The 16,567-nt window shown below is 35.4% G+C and overlaps 3 protein-coding genes across 3 annotated transcripts; 2 read left to right on the plus strand and 1 right to left on the minus strand.

Annotated features, from left to right (window-relative positions):
* The first annotated feature begins 4,492 nt into the window (after nucleotides 1-4,492).
* Nucleotides 4,493-6,804, plus strand: LOC140776551 (aquaporin PIP2-7-like). The gene is made up of 4 exons (XM_073120291.1): nucleotides 4,493-4,836; nucleotides 4,961-5,256; nucleotides 6,178-6,318; nucleotides 6,434-6,804. Exons 1-4 carry the CDS (start codon nucleotides 4,542-4,544, stop codon nucleotides 6,551-6,553), a joined length of 852 nt encoding a protein of 283 aa, XP_072976392.1. The 5' UTR covers nucleotides 4,493-4,541; the 3' UTR covers nucleotides 6,554-6,804.
* A 638-nt stretch (nucleotides 6,805-7,442) lies between these two features.
* On the plus strand, nucleotides 7,443-10,567 carry LOC140776513 (transcription factor ABORTED MICROSPORES). Its single transcript, XM_073120247.1, has 10 exons — nucleotides 7,443-7,553; nucleotides 7,837-7,972; nucleotides 8,051-8,236; nucleotides 8,309-8,381; nucleotides 8,463-8,537; nucleotides 8,745-9,123; nucleotides 9,197-9,411; nucleotides 9,535-9,837; nucleotides 9,929-10,105; nucleotides 10,190-10,567. The coding sequence occupies exons 2-10, from the start codon at nucleotides 7,863-7,865 to the stop codon at nucleotides 10,322-10,324; spliced, it is 1,653 nt and encodes a 550-aa protein (XP_072976348.1). The 5' UTR covers nucleotides 7,443-7,553; nucleotides 7,837-7,862; the 3' UTR covers nucleotides 10,325-10,567.
* A 2,735-nt stretch (nucleotides 10,568-13,302) lies between these two features.
* On the minus strand, nucleotides 13,303-14,447 carry LOC140774664 (basic blue protein-like). The gene is made up of 2 exons (XM_073117748.1): nucleotides 14,059-14,447; nucleotides 13,303-13,854 (listed from the first exon to the last, which is right to left on the minus strand). Exons 1-2 carry the CDS (start codon nucleotides 14,300-14,302, stop codon nucleotides 13,475-13,477), a joined length of 624 nt encoding a protein of 207 aa, XP_072973849.1. The 5' UTR covers nucleotides 14,303-14,447; the 3' UTR covers nucleotides 13,303-13,474.
* Nucleotides 14,448-16,567: the final 2,120 nt, after the last annotated feature.

The raw sequence follows: 16,567 nt of genomic DNA on the forward strand, positions 1-16,567 counted from the left end.
CCCTTTGCTTGAGATTTAGCTAATCTGACTATTTGTGTATATTGGTTAGCATTTCTCCCTGTGTTTAGTAATACCAAATGGACCAGATCTGGATCCAGATTGATTAGCATACATCCAAGAGTCTAGGACTAGTTCGGACTGTTCTTGGCCATAATTGATCAGGGTCCACTTGATAGGTATCCAGCATACCAGATGTTGGCCTCATAATTGCACATCCAACTAAGAGAACCTTTTGGATTTCCTAAGAAAGTTTTTCTTTTTATGGAATAATGTTACCGAGATCTTGAATTTCCACCTGAACTCTCCCATCTTTTTTTTTTTTTTTTACTTTCTAAACTATAGAAAATGTGTCTCTTCCTCCTACGAGTCTTTAACAAAAGATATCAAATAATTATTTTTCTCTCAACTTTGCTTCTTTTTCTTTCCTAGAATAAGAGCAAATGATTCCTAGATGGTCTAAAACATGTCAATTTGTTACTAGAAAAATCTTATGGATAAGAATTTATTGGATGCATGCTAATGTATACATGTCAGGACATTAATCGCATGCATTATTTTTAATCGAGCAAATTCGATGCCAAGAGTCATGCGGATACTTTTGATATATTAATCTGATAATCAATTAGGTAGAATATCCAAATCACACGCGGCATTCTGCTTTTTTTACCCTCCTTTTAATCAAATTATTATTCTCTCCTCATCCACCCCAAGGGACAATCTAATGGTGTAAGCAACCAAACCAGGAAGAAGGGGAGAGAGAGATAGAGAGGATAAGAGCAAAATCGTAGCCCTAAATGGCAGAATCCGAAACTATTTCACCCACGTGCGATAGGCTGATGATTACATCCATTCTTGGATCCAGTAGCCGTCAGACGTTGACGTTACACGTGTCACGGTCTGGCTGATGTGGATAGTGCCACGTGGGCCACCAAAGTCACTGCAACTTGTAGCGTGGAGGCGAGATGGCATGGGAGGTGAAAACGATACGATACTTCACGGCCTCCTTGGGGATGTCACTTTTCCATGCATGGTTATGATTTATCGGATAACCATCTTTTCTACATAAAGAGACTAATAAATCTACGAATTAGTTAATTAATTGGGACATAACTATGAAATTTAATTACAAGAAAGGGACCTTCTCGGAGCCTCTGACTAAGTAATAACGTTATTTTATTTTTAAAAGTTTATTAATATTTGAAAACTCAGGCTTTGTGTTTATTTGAAAATTATTTTTTAAAAATTTGAATTTGATTGTAATGAGAGAATAAAATCCAAAAATATGTGTTTGAAAAAAAAAAAATATATATATATATAAGTAAATTTATGAGAATCAAATTTAATAATAATATATATTTTAATTCTACTTTCAACAATTTAGTATCTTTAAGTTGTGAAAAGGACACAATAAAAAACTTAAGGTATTAGATAATAAATTAATTGATGATTTATAAGTACAACATTTCTTCCCTTGAAATGATCTACCAGTCCACATTTGTCTACCACGTGAAATATTATTACCCAATTGCCGATTTATGAATTCTAGACCTCCTAGTTTGAGTGGTGCAAGTAATAATAGCAATTTATTTATTTATTTGGTAAAATTTACATAGTTATTATTGAAAATTTTTTAAATATCCTAATGGTTACGGAAATTAATGTACTTTCTCAAAAGTATCATTATTTTAATTAATTATAATTAAAACATAAATCAAATTCAAAAAAACTATTTTGCAGTTATATAAATTAGTCAAAAAATAAAAATATCTTAAGAAATATTCTCTTAAAATTAACGAAAGATTCAAAAGATTTTAGCCGCAGTTTGATAAATTAATTTAAAAATCCATTTTCTTATCGTTGTTTTCTGAATCGAAAGGACTAGAACTATCAAGTACGAGATACACGGGTTTTTTTTTGGCTATGTAAGACGCGACCACTCCACTCTTTGGGCCTCGTGTTAGTTTTGTTTGATATTAGAATTCTACGGCCATTAGATTTGCTCAATTGTTGTCAGAGAGTTGTACGTTTGTGCTCAAAGATCTGAGAATATTAATAGATGTGGCCAAATATATGTTACTATCGCTGGCATTTTTGCTAGCATTTCCATCAATCTCTATTACTTCCAGAAAGGCCTATTTTGTGGCCATAAGATAACATCAACATAATGCATGGTCCTGTAACACAAGGCTTCATATGTATGTCTAAAAATACAAAAAGAAAATTTAAATATGTATGTCTAATTTGACTTTAAAATTTAGTTCTCTGTTGATTTTTATCTAAATCTAAAAAATTATTTAAAATTATTCAAAGGTGTTAAAGGCCATTTTTTCAATCTTTAGTTGCTTTAATTCATGTATATGATAGCTAACCATTAATAAAACTAATAGCTTGGTGTTACAAGGGTCAAATAGTAAATACTTATATGACGTATGAGGTGTGAATGATAATATAAATAACTACTAAGTATGTAAGGCATCCTATATTTTAATACTTAACAATGTTTTATTCATCTATTTGTTACTGATATGGTCCTATCCTCTAGCATGATTAGGATAATGGTGGTGGATCCATAGTTTAGATGAGAAGAGGAGGGAGTAGGGGGTCAATTCTAAGGGATCAGGATTCTACGGCGCTCTAAGGAGGAAGGAGGATGACAACCTTAGTGAGCGATGACCTTAGCTTGAGAGAACGAGAGGAAAGAAAATTAAGAGAGACTAAAAATAGAAGAAGAGACAAATACCTTAGACTATACTACTCTCCACATATTTAGAGGATAACCCTAACTCAAACAATATCAACCATAATCGGACTGAAATCGACATCATGTGTTTTAAATGCCTTGTCCTGTATTTGTCCTGTATTCCAATTGTTCTTGATCTGTAATGTCTTGAGGTCATGTGAACATTCTAATATAAAACTAGAAGTCATTTAAAAATATTAAACGACTAAATATAAATAAGCGGGTTTAATCCAACGAACCCGATGCCTCTCGTGAGGTGATTTGATTGAGTTTAAATCATATCATAAAATTATGTAAATTATATGTATCTATGTTTTATACTTTGTATTTGTTTTTCGGCAAATATTTGTAGAATACACATTGCTTTCAGATCCATTATTAACTAAATTTATCCAAACTTTTTTTAAATTAAATTAACTACACTAAAGAATTACTAAAATATTTTTACCAAATTTAAATCCACATACACGCTAAGAAACACATCTCCTCTATAACCTAAAACGTATTATTATTAACTAATAAAATACCAAATAAATAGAATCCATGAATTGACATATGAGTTTTATCCAATCAATTCAATTTTAAAGAACTAAACTATAATTCTCAAGAATTTCAAATGTGAATTAGCTTCTTAATAAACAATGGAGGAGAAAAAATGTGATGAAACTTAAAGTTTTGGTGCATCTAATTTCTTTCCTCCTAGATGTAGCTTTAATATTTTTCATAGATGAGAAAAAGAAGTATCATCGGACCGTAAAAGAAAGAAGAAGAAGAAGAAAAATAAGATAATAATATTTTAAACATTTCAGTAGACAAATCATTTGAACTTAGATACAACATTTCTTTCATGTGTTAATTAAATTTACAAATGTTAAAAATAAGTGTAAAACCACAAATGCAAATTTTCCCGTTTGAAATCTTATAAGTTTAAATCCAATATGTGGACAAATGGGACCTATCATTTCCAATTATATGGTTCAAAACTTCAAATGATGCATTTCTATACCACCTGCATCCTATGTGCATGCCAACCAAATTGATCCATCCAACTTTTGTACAAACTGTATGTTTTGATATCAATCCCTATCATGTTGTCTTTGAAACATTTTAAAGCACAAAAGGTCTTGTGGTGTGGTTATCAATTAGTGCCATATATTTCATATCAAGCCCATCCTTTCCATTCTCATGGTACAATTTGGCAAACCAAGCCAAAATGACATAAAATATATTATGCATATATATAAAAGAAAAGAGGAGGTATTATTGAGAATTATTGTATGACCCATGAGAGGGGGTGATGGATAGAGCATGAGCATGAGCATGATTGCCTCCTTGTATCCTCTTCAAATTGGCCTTATGGTCTCAAGAAAAGCCTAAAAGAGTACTAACCAAATCTCTACATTTTCTTTTTTAAATTCCCTAATCCCCACTAGACTTCTTTGGATGCCCTAACACCCCCATTTTCTTGGACATCTCTCTCTCTCTCTCTCTCTCTCTCTCTCTCTCTCTCTCATCTTAGAACATTTATAGAGTTAACTTAATGTGTGTGTTTTAAGCATTAAAAGTGAAATATAAGGGTAGGATATAAGGTTAATAATAATAACAAAGATAAACGCAGGGTGTTTATAATAAATGTTCCTTTTGTTTTTGTTCACATGGACTTGCTGTACCCAGTCCCCACTTCTCCATTTAATAATTCTTCTGACAACATTAACTGGAATCCTCCAGTAGAAATTCTCTATATATAAATCCTCGCCCCTCCTCTCTATCCATCCATCCAAAGTCCAAAACACAAGCAACAATGTCTAAGGACCTGAGCAGCCTCGAGGCCGAGGAGATCACCAAGAAACCGTACGTCGATGCGCCTCCGGCGCCGCTCCTGGACGTCTGCGAGCTCCACCGGTGGTCGCTGTACCGCGCGCTGATCGCTGAGTTCGTCTCCACCCTCCTCTTCCTTTACGTCTCCCTCGCCACCGTCATCGGCTACAAGTCGCAGTCGCAGACCGAGCAGTGCAGCGGCGTCGGCTTCCTCGGCGTCGCCTGGTCCTTCGGCGGCATGATCTTTATTCTCGTCTACTGCACCGCCGGCATCTCAGGTACGTACGTACAAACCCAATTCCTTGTAGATATATAAATTTATATATACATTTAAAAAAAAAAAAAAGTAGAAGGAAAGGACTAAAAAGATACCGCCTTCTGATGTGGTTGGAATTGAGGAAGGTGGTCATATAAATCCGGCGGTGACGTTCGGGCTGTTCGTGGGACGGAAGCTGTCGTTGGTGCGAGCGGTGCTGTATATAATCGCGCAGTGCCTTGGAGCCATATGTGGGGCCGGGATAGTCAAGGGGATCATGAAGCATCCGTACAACTCCCTCGGCGGCGGGGCCAACGAGGTCGCCGATGGCTACTCGAAGGGCGCCGCTCTCGGCGCCGAGATCATCGGCACCTTCATCCTCGTCTACGTCGTCTTCTCCGCCACCGACCCGAAGCGCACCGCTCGCGACTCCTACGTCCCGGTTTGTAGCTCCCTCCCTTCGTCCTCTTACTCTATTAATTCTAATGGTTTTTTTTTTTTGCATGTATACCCTCTTAACATCCCTTATTTATATGTATATCCCTCTAAAGTTTTATTTTTATACCCATATATCCTCTCAAAATACTTCATATATATATATTGCATGGGTGTTCTTGAGAACTTTACTTTTGGGTAGATACTTATATTTAATAGTAAAAGGATAAAATTACTTTTATTCTTTTTTGGACATATTACTCTTAAATAAGGATATCACATCTATTAAATATTTCAGATTTGAACATATAATTATCAGAAAGTAAATAAAAGAGTGTCCATGAAAAAATAATAGGTTTTGAAGGGTATTCAAACAAATACCAAGTTTAGAGGGGATATAAGCAAATAAAAAAGCTCTTCGAGGGCATACACATGCAAATTTCTACATAATTATCGCTGTTAATTTTAATTACCATTACAATTGAAGCTAACAAATATTATTTTTTTCCTTGAGGTTTAGAGTATGAATAGTTGTCGGTGACTTGTTTCCTTGTATTATGATATTAGATAATGTTACATAGTTTTCAGACAATTTTAAATAATTTATATATGAACAAAATAGTTTTTTATAATATAAATTCAGTCTTAATTATCATTAGATAGATTTAACTTAAAAAAGAGAAACATTTAAAAGAGCTAAGTAAAATCAGTGGCAATTGTGCAAATTATTTTTTAATTCTAACATATTATCATAGAGATTATTTCGGCTTGTATATTTGAAGTGCTGTGCATCTTATTATTTATTATATATTTATATGTAATGTATTTAATAACAAATATAATAAAACATGTTATATATATATATTACTTACTAGTTAATAATTTAAGTTTTTAAGTCAACTGATCATTGAATATTTTCAATGGATAGGTATTAGTGCCACTACCGATTGGGTTTGCGGTGTTCATGGCGCACCTGGCAACGATACCGATCACAGGGACCGGAATTAACCCAGCGAGGAGTCTCGGCGCGGCGGTCATCTACAACCAGCACAAGTCTTGGGATGACCATGTAAGTTATATATAACGACGCAAGTTTGTAAGTAATACTAGTGTTTCTTCTCATTTTTCATTAGTCTTTTGATATTATGTATACATATATATATATATGACTAATAAATTTGTAGTGGATATTTTGGGTGGGCCCATTCTTGGGAGCCTTCTCTGCTGCAATTTACCACAAGTTCGTGCTCAGAGGGGAGGCAGTCAAGGCAATTGGATCGTTCAGGAGCAGCACCAGGAACTGAGGAGTTGTTTGTGGATGGGGGGGAAAGTGAAAGTGGGAAGAAATTAATTAACCTGTGAAATTAAGTTGTGGGGTTTGGTGTTGCTTGTGCTTCTTTCTTGGTCTGGTCTCTTCTTATTATTAATTTCTTGTTGATGTACTTTGTGTTATGTGAAAGGGATGTCGAAATGTTGGAGTGTGCTTTATATTAATTATGTACGCATGGTTTGTAATTGGGAAGATCATGGTTGAAATATATGGTGTTATTTAGTATATTCCAGTGGTTACTATATATATTGTCTAGAAAATTAAGTTTCAATATATTTCCTAAAATTGTCTAAACCTGAGAAAATACTCATATAATGTAAGTTTTTATTTATTTTTAATTATCTGAGCATATATAATAGAAGTTATGAGTTTAATTTTCTTATATATTTTATTAGAGCATTTTATACACAGTTTGGATGGTTGTGGCCACCTTTTAGAAGAATTAGTTTAGTTGTCCGAACTATAAATTATGGAGGATTAAGGTATTTATTTAGCCTATAATTATATAACCTACGAGCTCATAGTTAATCTATAAAAAACAATAATGGGCTGCCAGATAGTCTGACTGCAGAAATTAACTATATACAGGGGCAATACTGCAGAGAATTAGCTTCCCTAATAGGAGATTAGCAATCCCACTTTCTTCTATAAACCAAGAAAGAAATGCAATGAAACTTCAAGGCTTATAAATATATATGTATAAATTCTCAGAAGGACCACATAGTACATTAACAGCAGCAAAGATGAGAGAGAGAGAGAGAGAGATAGAGTAAGAGAGAGAGAGAGAATTCACACCTTTATTACAATTCACCTACCCATAACAACTTTCATATGCCAATATATATAAAATTAGTAGTGATCACTTAAACCCTAACTTCATCATCATCATCATTATCATCATCTAAAGGACTACTATATCTCTCCGTCCCCTTCTCATATCAGAAAACATGGGCTCATTCAGAAACCACATGGTGGTATGATGTTAGATGCTGCAGTTACCCATAGCTATCACCTGATTCCCTCTCTTCCCCTTCCTCTCCTTTTATCTATATTTTTATATACTCTCTTTAGAGTCAAAGATGTCATAAAGTTAGAAAGCCAGGAAATTCTCCTGACAGTATTACTTTTGATCTTTATAATGCTGACTTGTGAAAGTGATCAGAAATATCCCAGTTTGTTACAATCTGATCACTTTTGTATATATAGATAGCATCTTTCAACAAATAACTCATTTCATATATATTCTTGCACATATAGGTTTGAATTAATACGAGAGGAGAGATATGAAGACTTCACTACTACTCCATAGCAACATTGTAGAAGCCTTGAGGCCTCTTGTGGGAAGAAATGATTGGGACTACTGCATCCTTTGGGAATTGTCTCCAGATCAAAGGTACAATTTATTGCAAGAGCTTATATTATATATACTAAAATACTTTGTAGGTACTTTTTATCTACCTCTTATGTGTAGATTCTTGGAGTTGGTGGGTTGCTGCTGCAGTGGAGTTAGCACTCAGAATGCAACAGGAGGATTATTTCATTCAGTTTCTGCACTAAAATTGACATGCAGGGATGCAATGTTCAAGCATCCAAGAACAAGTTCATGTGATGCATTAAAGGAGCTCCCTTCCTCTATTCCTTTGGATTCCTCCTTGGGGTATTTATTCTCCTTCCTACTATATTAATTATACACCTATTTCGCTAATTTGATGTGAATCTCATGGATTAGGATACATGCACAAGCCTTGCTATCCAACCAACCTATTTGGCAAACCAACTTGCCAGAATCCACCATCTCTCAGGTGGGTTTATCTTGCTTACTTATACTATATATTAATTACCTCTATTTCATTATAAATTAGTCTTAATTCATTTTGGTGCAGGATGTGATTAGGGCTAAAACAAGTCTCTTGGTTCCAGTCCCAGGTGGACTGGTGGAACTCTGTGCTTCTAAATATGTAAGTTTTAAATAGTTTTCTTGTTTATTAGAGGACGTCGACATTGTCACACTATTTTGATGGCCCAAACAACCAGTAACCATCTAATTTAAGTTATAAATTTAACACGCAACGATCTTTGCATGGCTAGATTAATTTGCGTGTACATAAATACCTACGTTTATATGATCATTCGTACTAGGAAAAGTAATTGCTATCGAACTACAGATGGGTGAAGACCAGCAAACAATTGACCTAGTCTTGTCCTGCACCACGGCAATTAGCAACGAAGACCCAAATAGCTCCTATTTCCACCACCAGGACCAAACTGATGAGCTCCAACCATGGATCCACCCGCCGCCGGCATCGGACTTCCGGTGGGACGTGCCGGCAGACCAATCCCGGCTCTACGCCGCTTCATTGGATCTCTTCTCCGATCCCAAGAATGATGACGGGCTATTCGACACGCAGCCGATGCCGTCGCTCGATGACATGATCAATGGCGGCGGCGGCGGCAGCCCCGCCGTGGTGTATCAACAGGCCTTTGCGGCCGCCGCACAGAATCTACAACCGAGCTTAGTTGCAGAGTCCGTATCTCGTGAGATAGGTTTGACAAAATTTGCTCTGATGTTAAAATAACTAATTATAACGGTGATTTTAATCGTTTACGTCTTGAATAGGTCACGACAAGGACTCCCTCAAAGCAAAAGCCGCCGGAAGAGCCGACTCAGTCTCCGAGGGAAGCGATCCGGGCGACGACGACGACGAGAACAGGCCGGTGGGGAAGTCCGGCAAGCGGGGCCAATCTAAGAACCTCGTCGCCGAGAGGAAAAGGAGAAAGAAGCTTAACGACAGGCTATACTCCTTGAGATCATTGGTTCCAAAGATCACAAAGGTCACCCACCATATATTCAATCATCTCTCTCTCTCTCTCTCTCTCTCTCTCTTTCTATATATATATAGTTACATAAAACACCTTGATCTTTTGCTAAATCGTGTTGCTAATTGGGATCTTAAGATGGATCGTGCTTCGATACTTGGAGATGCAATTGACTACATAATCGAATTAGAAAAGCAAGTGAAGGATCTCCAAGACGAATTAGAGGAAACTAATCCCGAAGACGATGGAGCGAAGGGTAGCAACAATAATAGCAATTGCCAATTGATAGAAGTTTCGATTCCAAATGGATTGGAGAACGAGGATTCACCGAATAGTGCGAGGAATAATAATAATAATAATACTTTGATGATGACCAACAACGCTAAGCAGCAAAATTACCACGAGCCATCCAGCAACGAGGACAAGGGACATGAGATGGAGGTACTTAAACAACATTGTACCCACAATTTAACCTTATTTCTTTTTGTCAACTTAATGCCCTCTTCTTTTTTCTCTTCTTTTTTGTGAGCAGCCACAGGTGGAGGTGAGGCAGGTGGAGGGCAACGAATTCTTCCTCAAAGTTCTATGTGAGCAAAAGCAAGGTGGATTTGTGAGGTTAATGGAGGCAATGAGTTCCTTAGGGCTTGAAGTGACCAATGCTAATGTCACCACTCACAAGCCTTTGGTCTTGAATGTTTTCCGAGTCATGGTATTTATCTACAACTTAATTAACCTCGCTATTAATTACTATCTTATTAACCAAAACTTAATCTATATTTGTTCATTGCTACAGAAACAAGATAGCGAGGTGGTGCAAGCCGAGCAAGTGAGGGATTCTTTACTCGAGGTGACTCGCGACTCTAATGGCAGGGATTATAATCAACACCACCACCATCATAGCCTTCAGTATTTGAATCACTACCACTAGTATAATTAATAACAATAATAATAATCTAATATGAATAGATAAGTTAGTGTTAAATAATAATCTAAGGTGGGATTATTCACATGCATGACTATTAAAAATATCTACATTATTCTCTCTTTTGTTTGGAAGAAAATTTGTGGATGGTTGGTAGTTGAGCCAGGAAAAGGGATCTTATCCTATGCAGCTTTTGGTGCATGGAGGATATCTCTTATGAGCAGTTGTCCTTGTGATTTTATTCCCTGCGATCTTAGAATCATATCCGTAGAGTTGTGGTGATTCTATTCTCTAGCTTTTATATTTTTGTTTGGATGTTGATGAGTTCTAGACTTATCCGAGGTTTCACTTATCCAAGCTCTTAGCTCTAGAGGTGGATAACAAAGTTGGATAACAAAGTAGACTTAGATTATATAACATTGCTATGCCAAACAACCACTCATATATATAGTCAACTAAAACTAAGTCTATATGTAAAAATATACTATGTTATATAACCAGCTGATTAGAAAACTTAAATTATTAGGTAGTAAATATAGTTAGAAGAGAAGTGAAAGAGGAATAATTTTACATACTTATGAGCATCATCTCCTACTGTAAAGAGTGAAGGGAGGAGATCCCATGGCTAATATAGATGGAGAAGAGGAGAAGAAGGGTTATATCTTTATAATAATTTGGGAGTCAATAATTGTAATTATATACTTAATTAGTTCCTATGAGGTCATGTAGGCATTGGTTGCTTGCATACATTCTCTATCTTTTATATATGTAGTTCTTTATTCTCAATGTTTGCTTTGAAAAGTCAAAGTCAAAATGCAGAAATGATCCTCTGCCAATCTGCATTAGGTAGTCCTGGCCCAAGAACTGACAACTTTTGTTGAGTATTTTTACTATGGATTTTATTTTCATAATTATCACTGAATTTTTTTTAAAAAAAAAAGATATTGTAATTGTCATTGCATTCTTCAAAATATTATAATTATCATAGAAATATTTTGATTCTTTTAAAATTATTATTATGATAATTTTTTGTCTGGAATACCCTTTTTTTTCTCTTAAAATTTAGAGTAGTAACATATATCATACTGAATTTCTGTTCACAGATAAACAAGATTAAGGGCTAACAATAGATAACTTTAAAACTATTTAAAGTAGTTTACATAATGATAATATAACTTTTTATTAATCTAAATTTAGTTTTAACTGTAATTTGAAGAGAAAAAAAGACTTCTCTGATAATTTAAAAGTTTTTTATTGATAATTATGTAAAAATCCCAAATATTATTTTAGTTGAAGTCAATGTAGCAAATCTTACTTAATTAGAAAAGGAGAAATTAAATAACACCATACTTAGTGATTTTGTAATTACCATTCTGTCTTTGTCTTTGAGCTATTCTTAATCCAATCAATCCTTTTTGCCCAAAATCTTCATATCACAACTTACTATTAATTCAACCAACCACCATCAATCTTAGGCTATGAGTTATTTAACTCTACATATAAATTTACAAAAGAACACCCCCTAAAACACTTTCCAACCTAATCAAAGTTACTAAAATACCTCTAAAATACATTAAGCATGGAATATTTAGGAGTGAAATGAAATAAGGAAAAGACAGACAAAGATATTTTTGGTATTTTAAAAGTTAATTTAGTGTCTGGAGAGGAATATTTCTATTGATAAATTATTTGTTGACTTACTGAGATATAAAATTTATAGGAAAGAAAGACTAATATAGATACCTCAAAAACTTGATGTTAATAAAAAAAATCATTGAAATGTAGGGCATAATTTAAAATTTTCCACAAAAAAATCTTGGATTATATTAGAAAACAATATTCTATATAATAGTTTCCTTCATATATAATGGGCAGTGGGTGAAAGATTACATCATCTTAATCAGCATGAAGACAAGATAATCCATTATTTAATGGCAAGGCTGACACTTTAGTTTCCATAAAGTCGTAGGGTTAAAGATAGAATTTTACTGTCCAAAAGGGAAGTTTTCACACAAAGAAACAATCACCAGCCACCATCTTCTATGTTTTAAGGCAGTTGTTAATTAATTTGACAACGATATATGACCCATCTGCACTATTTGATCAACTCTATTATCAACTGCAATTAACATGGTGGTTATTATGGCTGTCAAAATAGCTCGCTCGTTTACAAGGCGGGTGAACTCAGCTCAAATAGTTGATAATATAATGAGAATTAGTTTTATATCTACTCACCTCTTAAAATGTGTAAATATTGTAGCTAGGAAGGATGCATTATAATTATAATTTTAAATAATTAAGCTAACTGGAGCCAAGCTTACTCACAAACGAATAAACTACACTATCTAAGAATACAGCATAGTTCAAATTAAACAACGGCAAATACTTCAATGCACCTTTAAAAATTATAATCTTAATCCAACGACTATAATAGTCAGTTTTCATGCCCGGCACTGGTTCCAAAATCACATTACGTACGAAAAAGAGTATATTAATTACGTGTGCCTAACTTTCTAATTTTCTTATTATATCCTTGAAGATCTTAACCATTAGATTTTCATCAAAGTGATTGATAAACAATTAACTTTACGGTACGAAATAAGCGCTCTACACATTTTTTTTTCTTCTGTTAAGATTTCTCTCTTAAATATAATTATGCCTTAATTATAAGAGATATCATTTAATATTAAATAATTTAAATTTAATTATTTGGAGATAAACTTCAATTTAAATATAATTCTCTATCTCTATCTATTAAAATTTAATTTAAGTTAATCTTAAACTAATGGGAGATATATGTAAATAATAAAATAATCAAAAAGATAAAATGTAATTAAATTTTTATCAAGTTAATTATAAAAGACATCAATACCCTTATTTTGATATATATACATTACTCTCAATTAATGATATATATGTCTTTTACTTAATAAAATATTAAGATAATATAATTGTTAAAAAATAATGTGCAAGATTATATATCTAAAAAAAGTTACATGCTGAACCGGTAATATCTTTCATTCTTATTATACCCTTAAAGATCTTAATCGTTGAATCTTCATCAAATTGATTGATAAAGAATTAATTCTATTGCACGAAAGAAACCCTCGTTAAACAAATGCAAACCTCCTCACTATTATTCTCCATCACTATTCACTACCTTAATAATTGGATCACCCAAAATGTCAACGCTGACACCAACCACCTCCTCCACGCCGTGCCATCTCCCGCACCTCCATTGCCCTGCGGCAGCGGCGGTGGCGGCGGTGGGGGCGACAGCCCTGCACCGTTGGTGTTCGACGAATTGCCGCTTCCACCCTCAGCTCTCGCAGCACCCACACTGATTCCAAACTTCATGCCTCCCAGGCAGTGCCCCTTTACATCGCATATAAACCAGTAACTCATCTCCGCCGTGAGGTTCACGCGATCGCGGCCGCTGCTATAGACGTCGAAGACTCCCGACCTCGCATCGCACGATCGATACGTGTCCTCCGTCACTCGCCGCACGTCGTGCTGGCCCTTGACATAGTTAAAAACTGCAACCCAGATCGATTACTTAAACCAGTGGCATAATTGAACTGTTGCTTTCAACTATAATTCGTTAGATTTAAGTGCAGCAACTCAATGGTCTCGTGACAATTATGATCTATTCAAGAACATAATGGCAATTATGCAAAAAGAAAAATCCCTAGCTATTTTAATGGTGAGCCATGAGGTATGATTAGTGATCATGAACTGACCGAGAGAATCGCCGACGGTGAAGTTGTACTTCTCCGACCAGAGAAGGTAGTTGACTCCGGTGGCCCAGCCATCCTCGTCGCCGACTATGTAGTCGATGGCTATCACATGGTAGGAAGAGAAGAGAGCTAATATGGAGATGAGAAGATAAGATATCATGGATTTTGATGGATAGAGGAAGGAGGCCTGAGACAATGGAGACACGATGAAGTTGAGAGGGGTATGATGATGCAGGGAGATGAGCATGATTGCTATTTGTAGAATCTAAAGCTCCACGCTAATTGCTTATTGCCCTCATAGACTTGTTCAAAGTCCAAAAACAAGAGGGTTTCTGGTTGGCTTTTGTAATATATAAATGTTGATTGGGGCCTACTAAATGGGCATGGGTGTTATAATAAATAATCCTGGTTACTTCTGAGCTAAGAATTATTGTTCAAGCCATAGAAAGTATGTGAAGAGCTATTCCTTGAAACCAAAATCAAAATGAAGAAAATAGAAGAAGATATATTTAAATGTTCCCTCCCCAGCCTTCAGATGGTTCTTGAAAATTTAATGAAATCATTATTATTATTATGTGTTAGATGAGATTTAATGAGATTAATACAACTGGAATGGGCAGTAGTAGTTATCTGAAATTACTAAATCAAATTTGTGGAGACCCAAACAAATATTAACCATACTAGGTTTTTTTGCGAACTTAGCCACTCTTGGATGCAGTTCAAACTTGGCTTGAAATTTGGAGCCTAAGCCAAAGGATTGAGCTTGAATTGACTAATTATAATTCGAACTTATTTTGAGTTTGAGTTTATTTTTGAACCATTTTGATAAGAAAAATTAAGACTTGATTTATGTATTCAAAAATTAAATATTTATGTATTTTAAGTTAGTGAAATAGCCTAGTTTGGTAAATATACCTGAAAACAAATAATGAATGCCAGGGCCCAAGCCCACATGCTCTGAGTTCTCAAAACCTATTGAAGTCTTAGTTTGGGATCCAATAGTGATCCAATAACAAGTAATGAAGTAATTCTTTTTTAGATGATTAGATCCGTCTTTAATCCTCAGCCCTAAGTTAATCTCGATGGCTACTGTTAGCTTTTGCTAACTCACCAAGTCACCATCCATGAACGCGAACCCCATGCTTATCACCAATGACATCAAGGCGACAAAGCGGCCCACGTGGCGAGCCCATATTCGCTTGAAGTACACTAGATCACAACGGTCACCAGAGCCGATGAGAATTAAAGGGCACCCGCGAGACACCGTAACACGAATACTTCTATAAGTCGGTTTCCTAGTACTACTCGCACTCGGAAATCCTCAACCCCCCACCCGAATAAGAATATAAAAAGAAAATCCCCAGAATACCCTAGACCACACCATACATTACCATCGAGACCTCTCCCATCTCCCCCCCTCGCAACCGTCACCAAGAAGACAAGACAAGAGAAGAGAAGAGAAGAGAAAGCAAATGGAAAATGAGTTGTGGTTACCTCCCTGCCAGATCCGCCTCGGTAACTTCACCGCCTCCGAGCTCTTGGCCGCGGCCAATCTCGTGCAGCTCAGCGAGAGCGGCAGCGGTAACTCCACGGGGGAATTCGAGAGAGGCACCTCCTCGCCTCGATCGGTGAACACGCGGTGTTCTCCTCCGCCGCCGCGGCCGCTTGATCTGGAGGAGGAAGACGAGATGGGGAGTACACCGAGGAGGAGGAAGAGGTACCGTTCGATGGCTGATCTGTACGCAGCGACGGCTCCGATCGGAGAAGCCGGTGACGCTAAGCGTCCCGAGAAGAGGAAGAGTGGAGGAGAGGAGGAGAGATGGAACGGGGCGGGCTCGGGTTGTAATTATTCGTAGTTTTGATGTACATTTGGGGGCTTCTCGTTTTTCTGTGTCGTAGCACCGGCCGGTAAGTTTAGGGTGAAAAGTGTACAAAGGTTACCGATAGGACTAGATTATGAGAACGACTAGAAGAAGAAAAAGAAAATGGAAAAAATGAATTTTCTTTGTATGCATTGATGCAATTTTTAGAAGTTTTGAATTGCGTAACAATGCAGTTCAAGTTAACCTCTTATTATGATGTTTGTAAGCTGCTGATTGTTTATTATGTAAGAATGGTATAATTGCACTTAGACTCTTTAAATTTTTGTCTATTTTTATATAGATCTACGTATTTATCTTTTATAACACATTTAATCCATTTAGCTATAAATAAATTCTAAAATAACTTTATTTTTGTTAGTTAGTTATTTATTTGCTTTGTTTCAAAACAACATATTCTGGTGATGGATAAACCCGGGCCCTGTTTATTTTTATTTTTATTTGTATTTTTATTTTTATTTTTTAAAAAGTAAAATTTAGGATAAAAATAAATATTTGATATCTTCTATTAATACCGCCAAAAGTAAAAATAAAAATAAAAATTAGTGTGTTTCAGTATAATTATCTGTATAAGACGTAGTGGAATAGTATTGGTGATATTGATTCTTTTTACCATGTAAAATGTCCTTGAA

The sequence above is a fragment of the Typha angustifolia genome, chromosome 2 (assembly GCF_048772165.1).
Source record: "Typha angustifolia cultivar Huaian chromosome 2, ASM4877216v1, whole genome shotgun sequence".
In the NCBI taxonomy this organism is placed as follows: Eukaryota; Viridiplantae; Streptophyta; class Magnoliopsida; order Poales; family Typhaceae; genus Typha; species Typha angustifolia.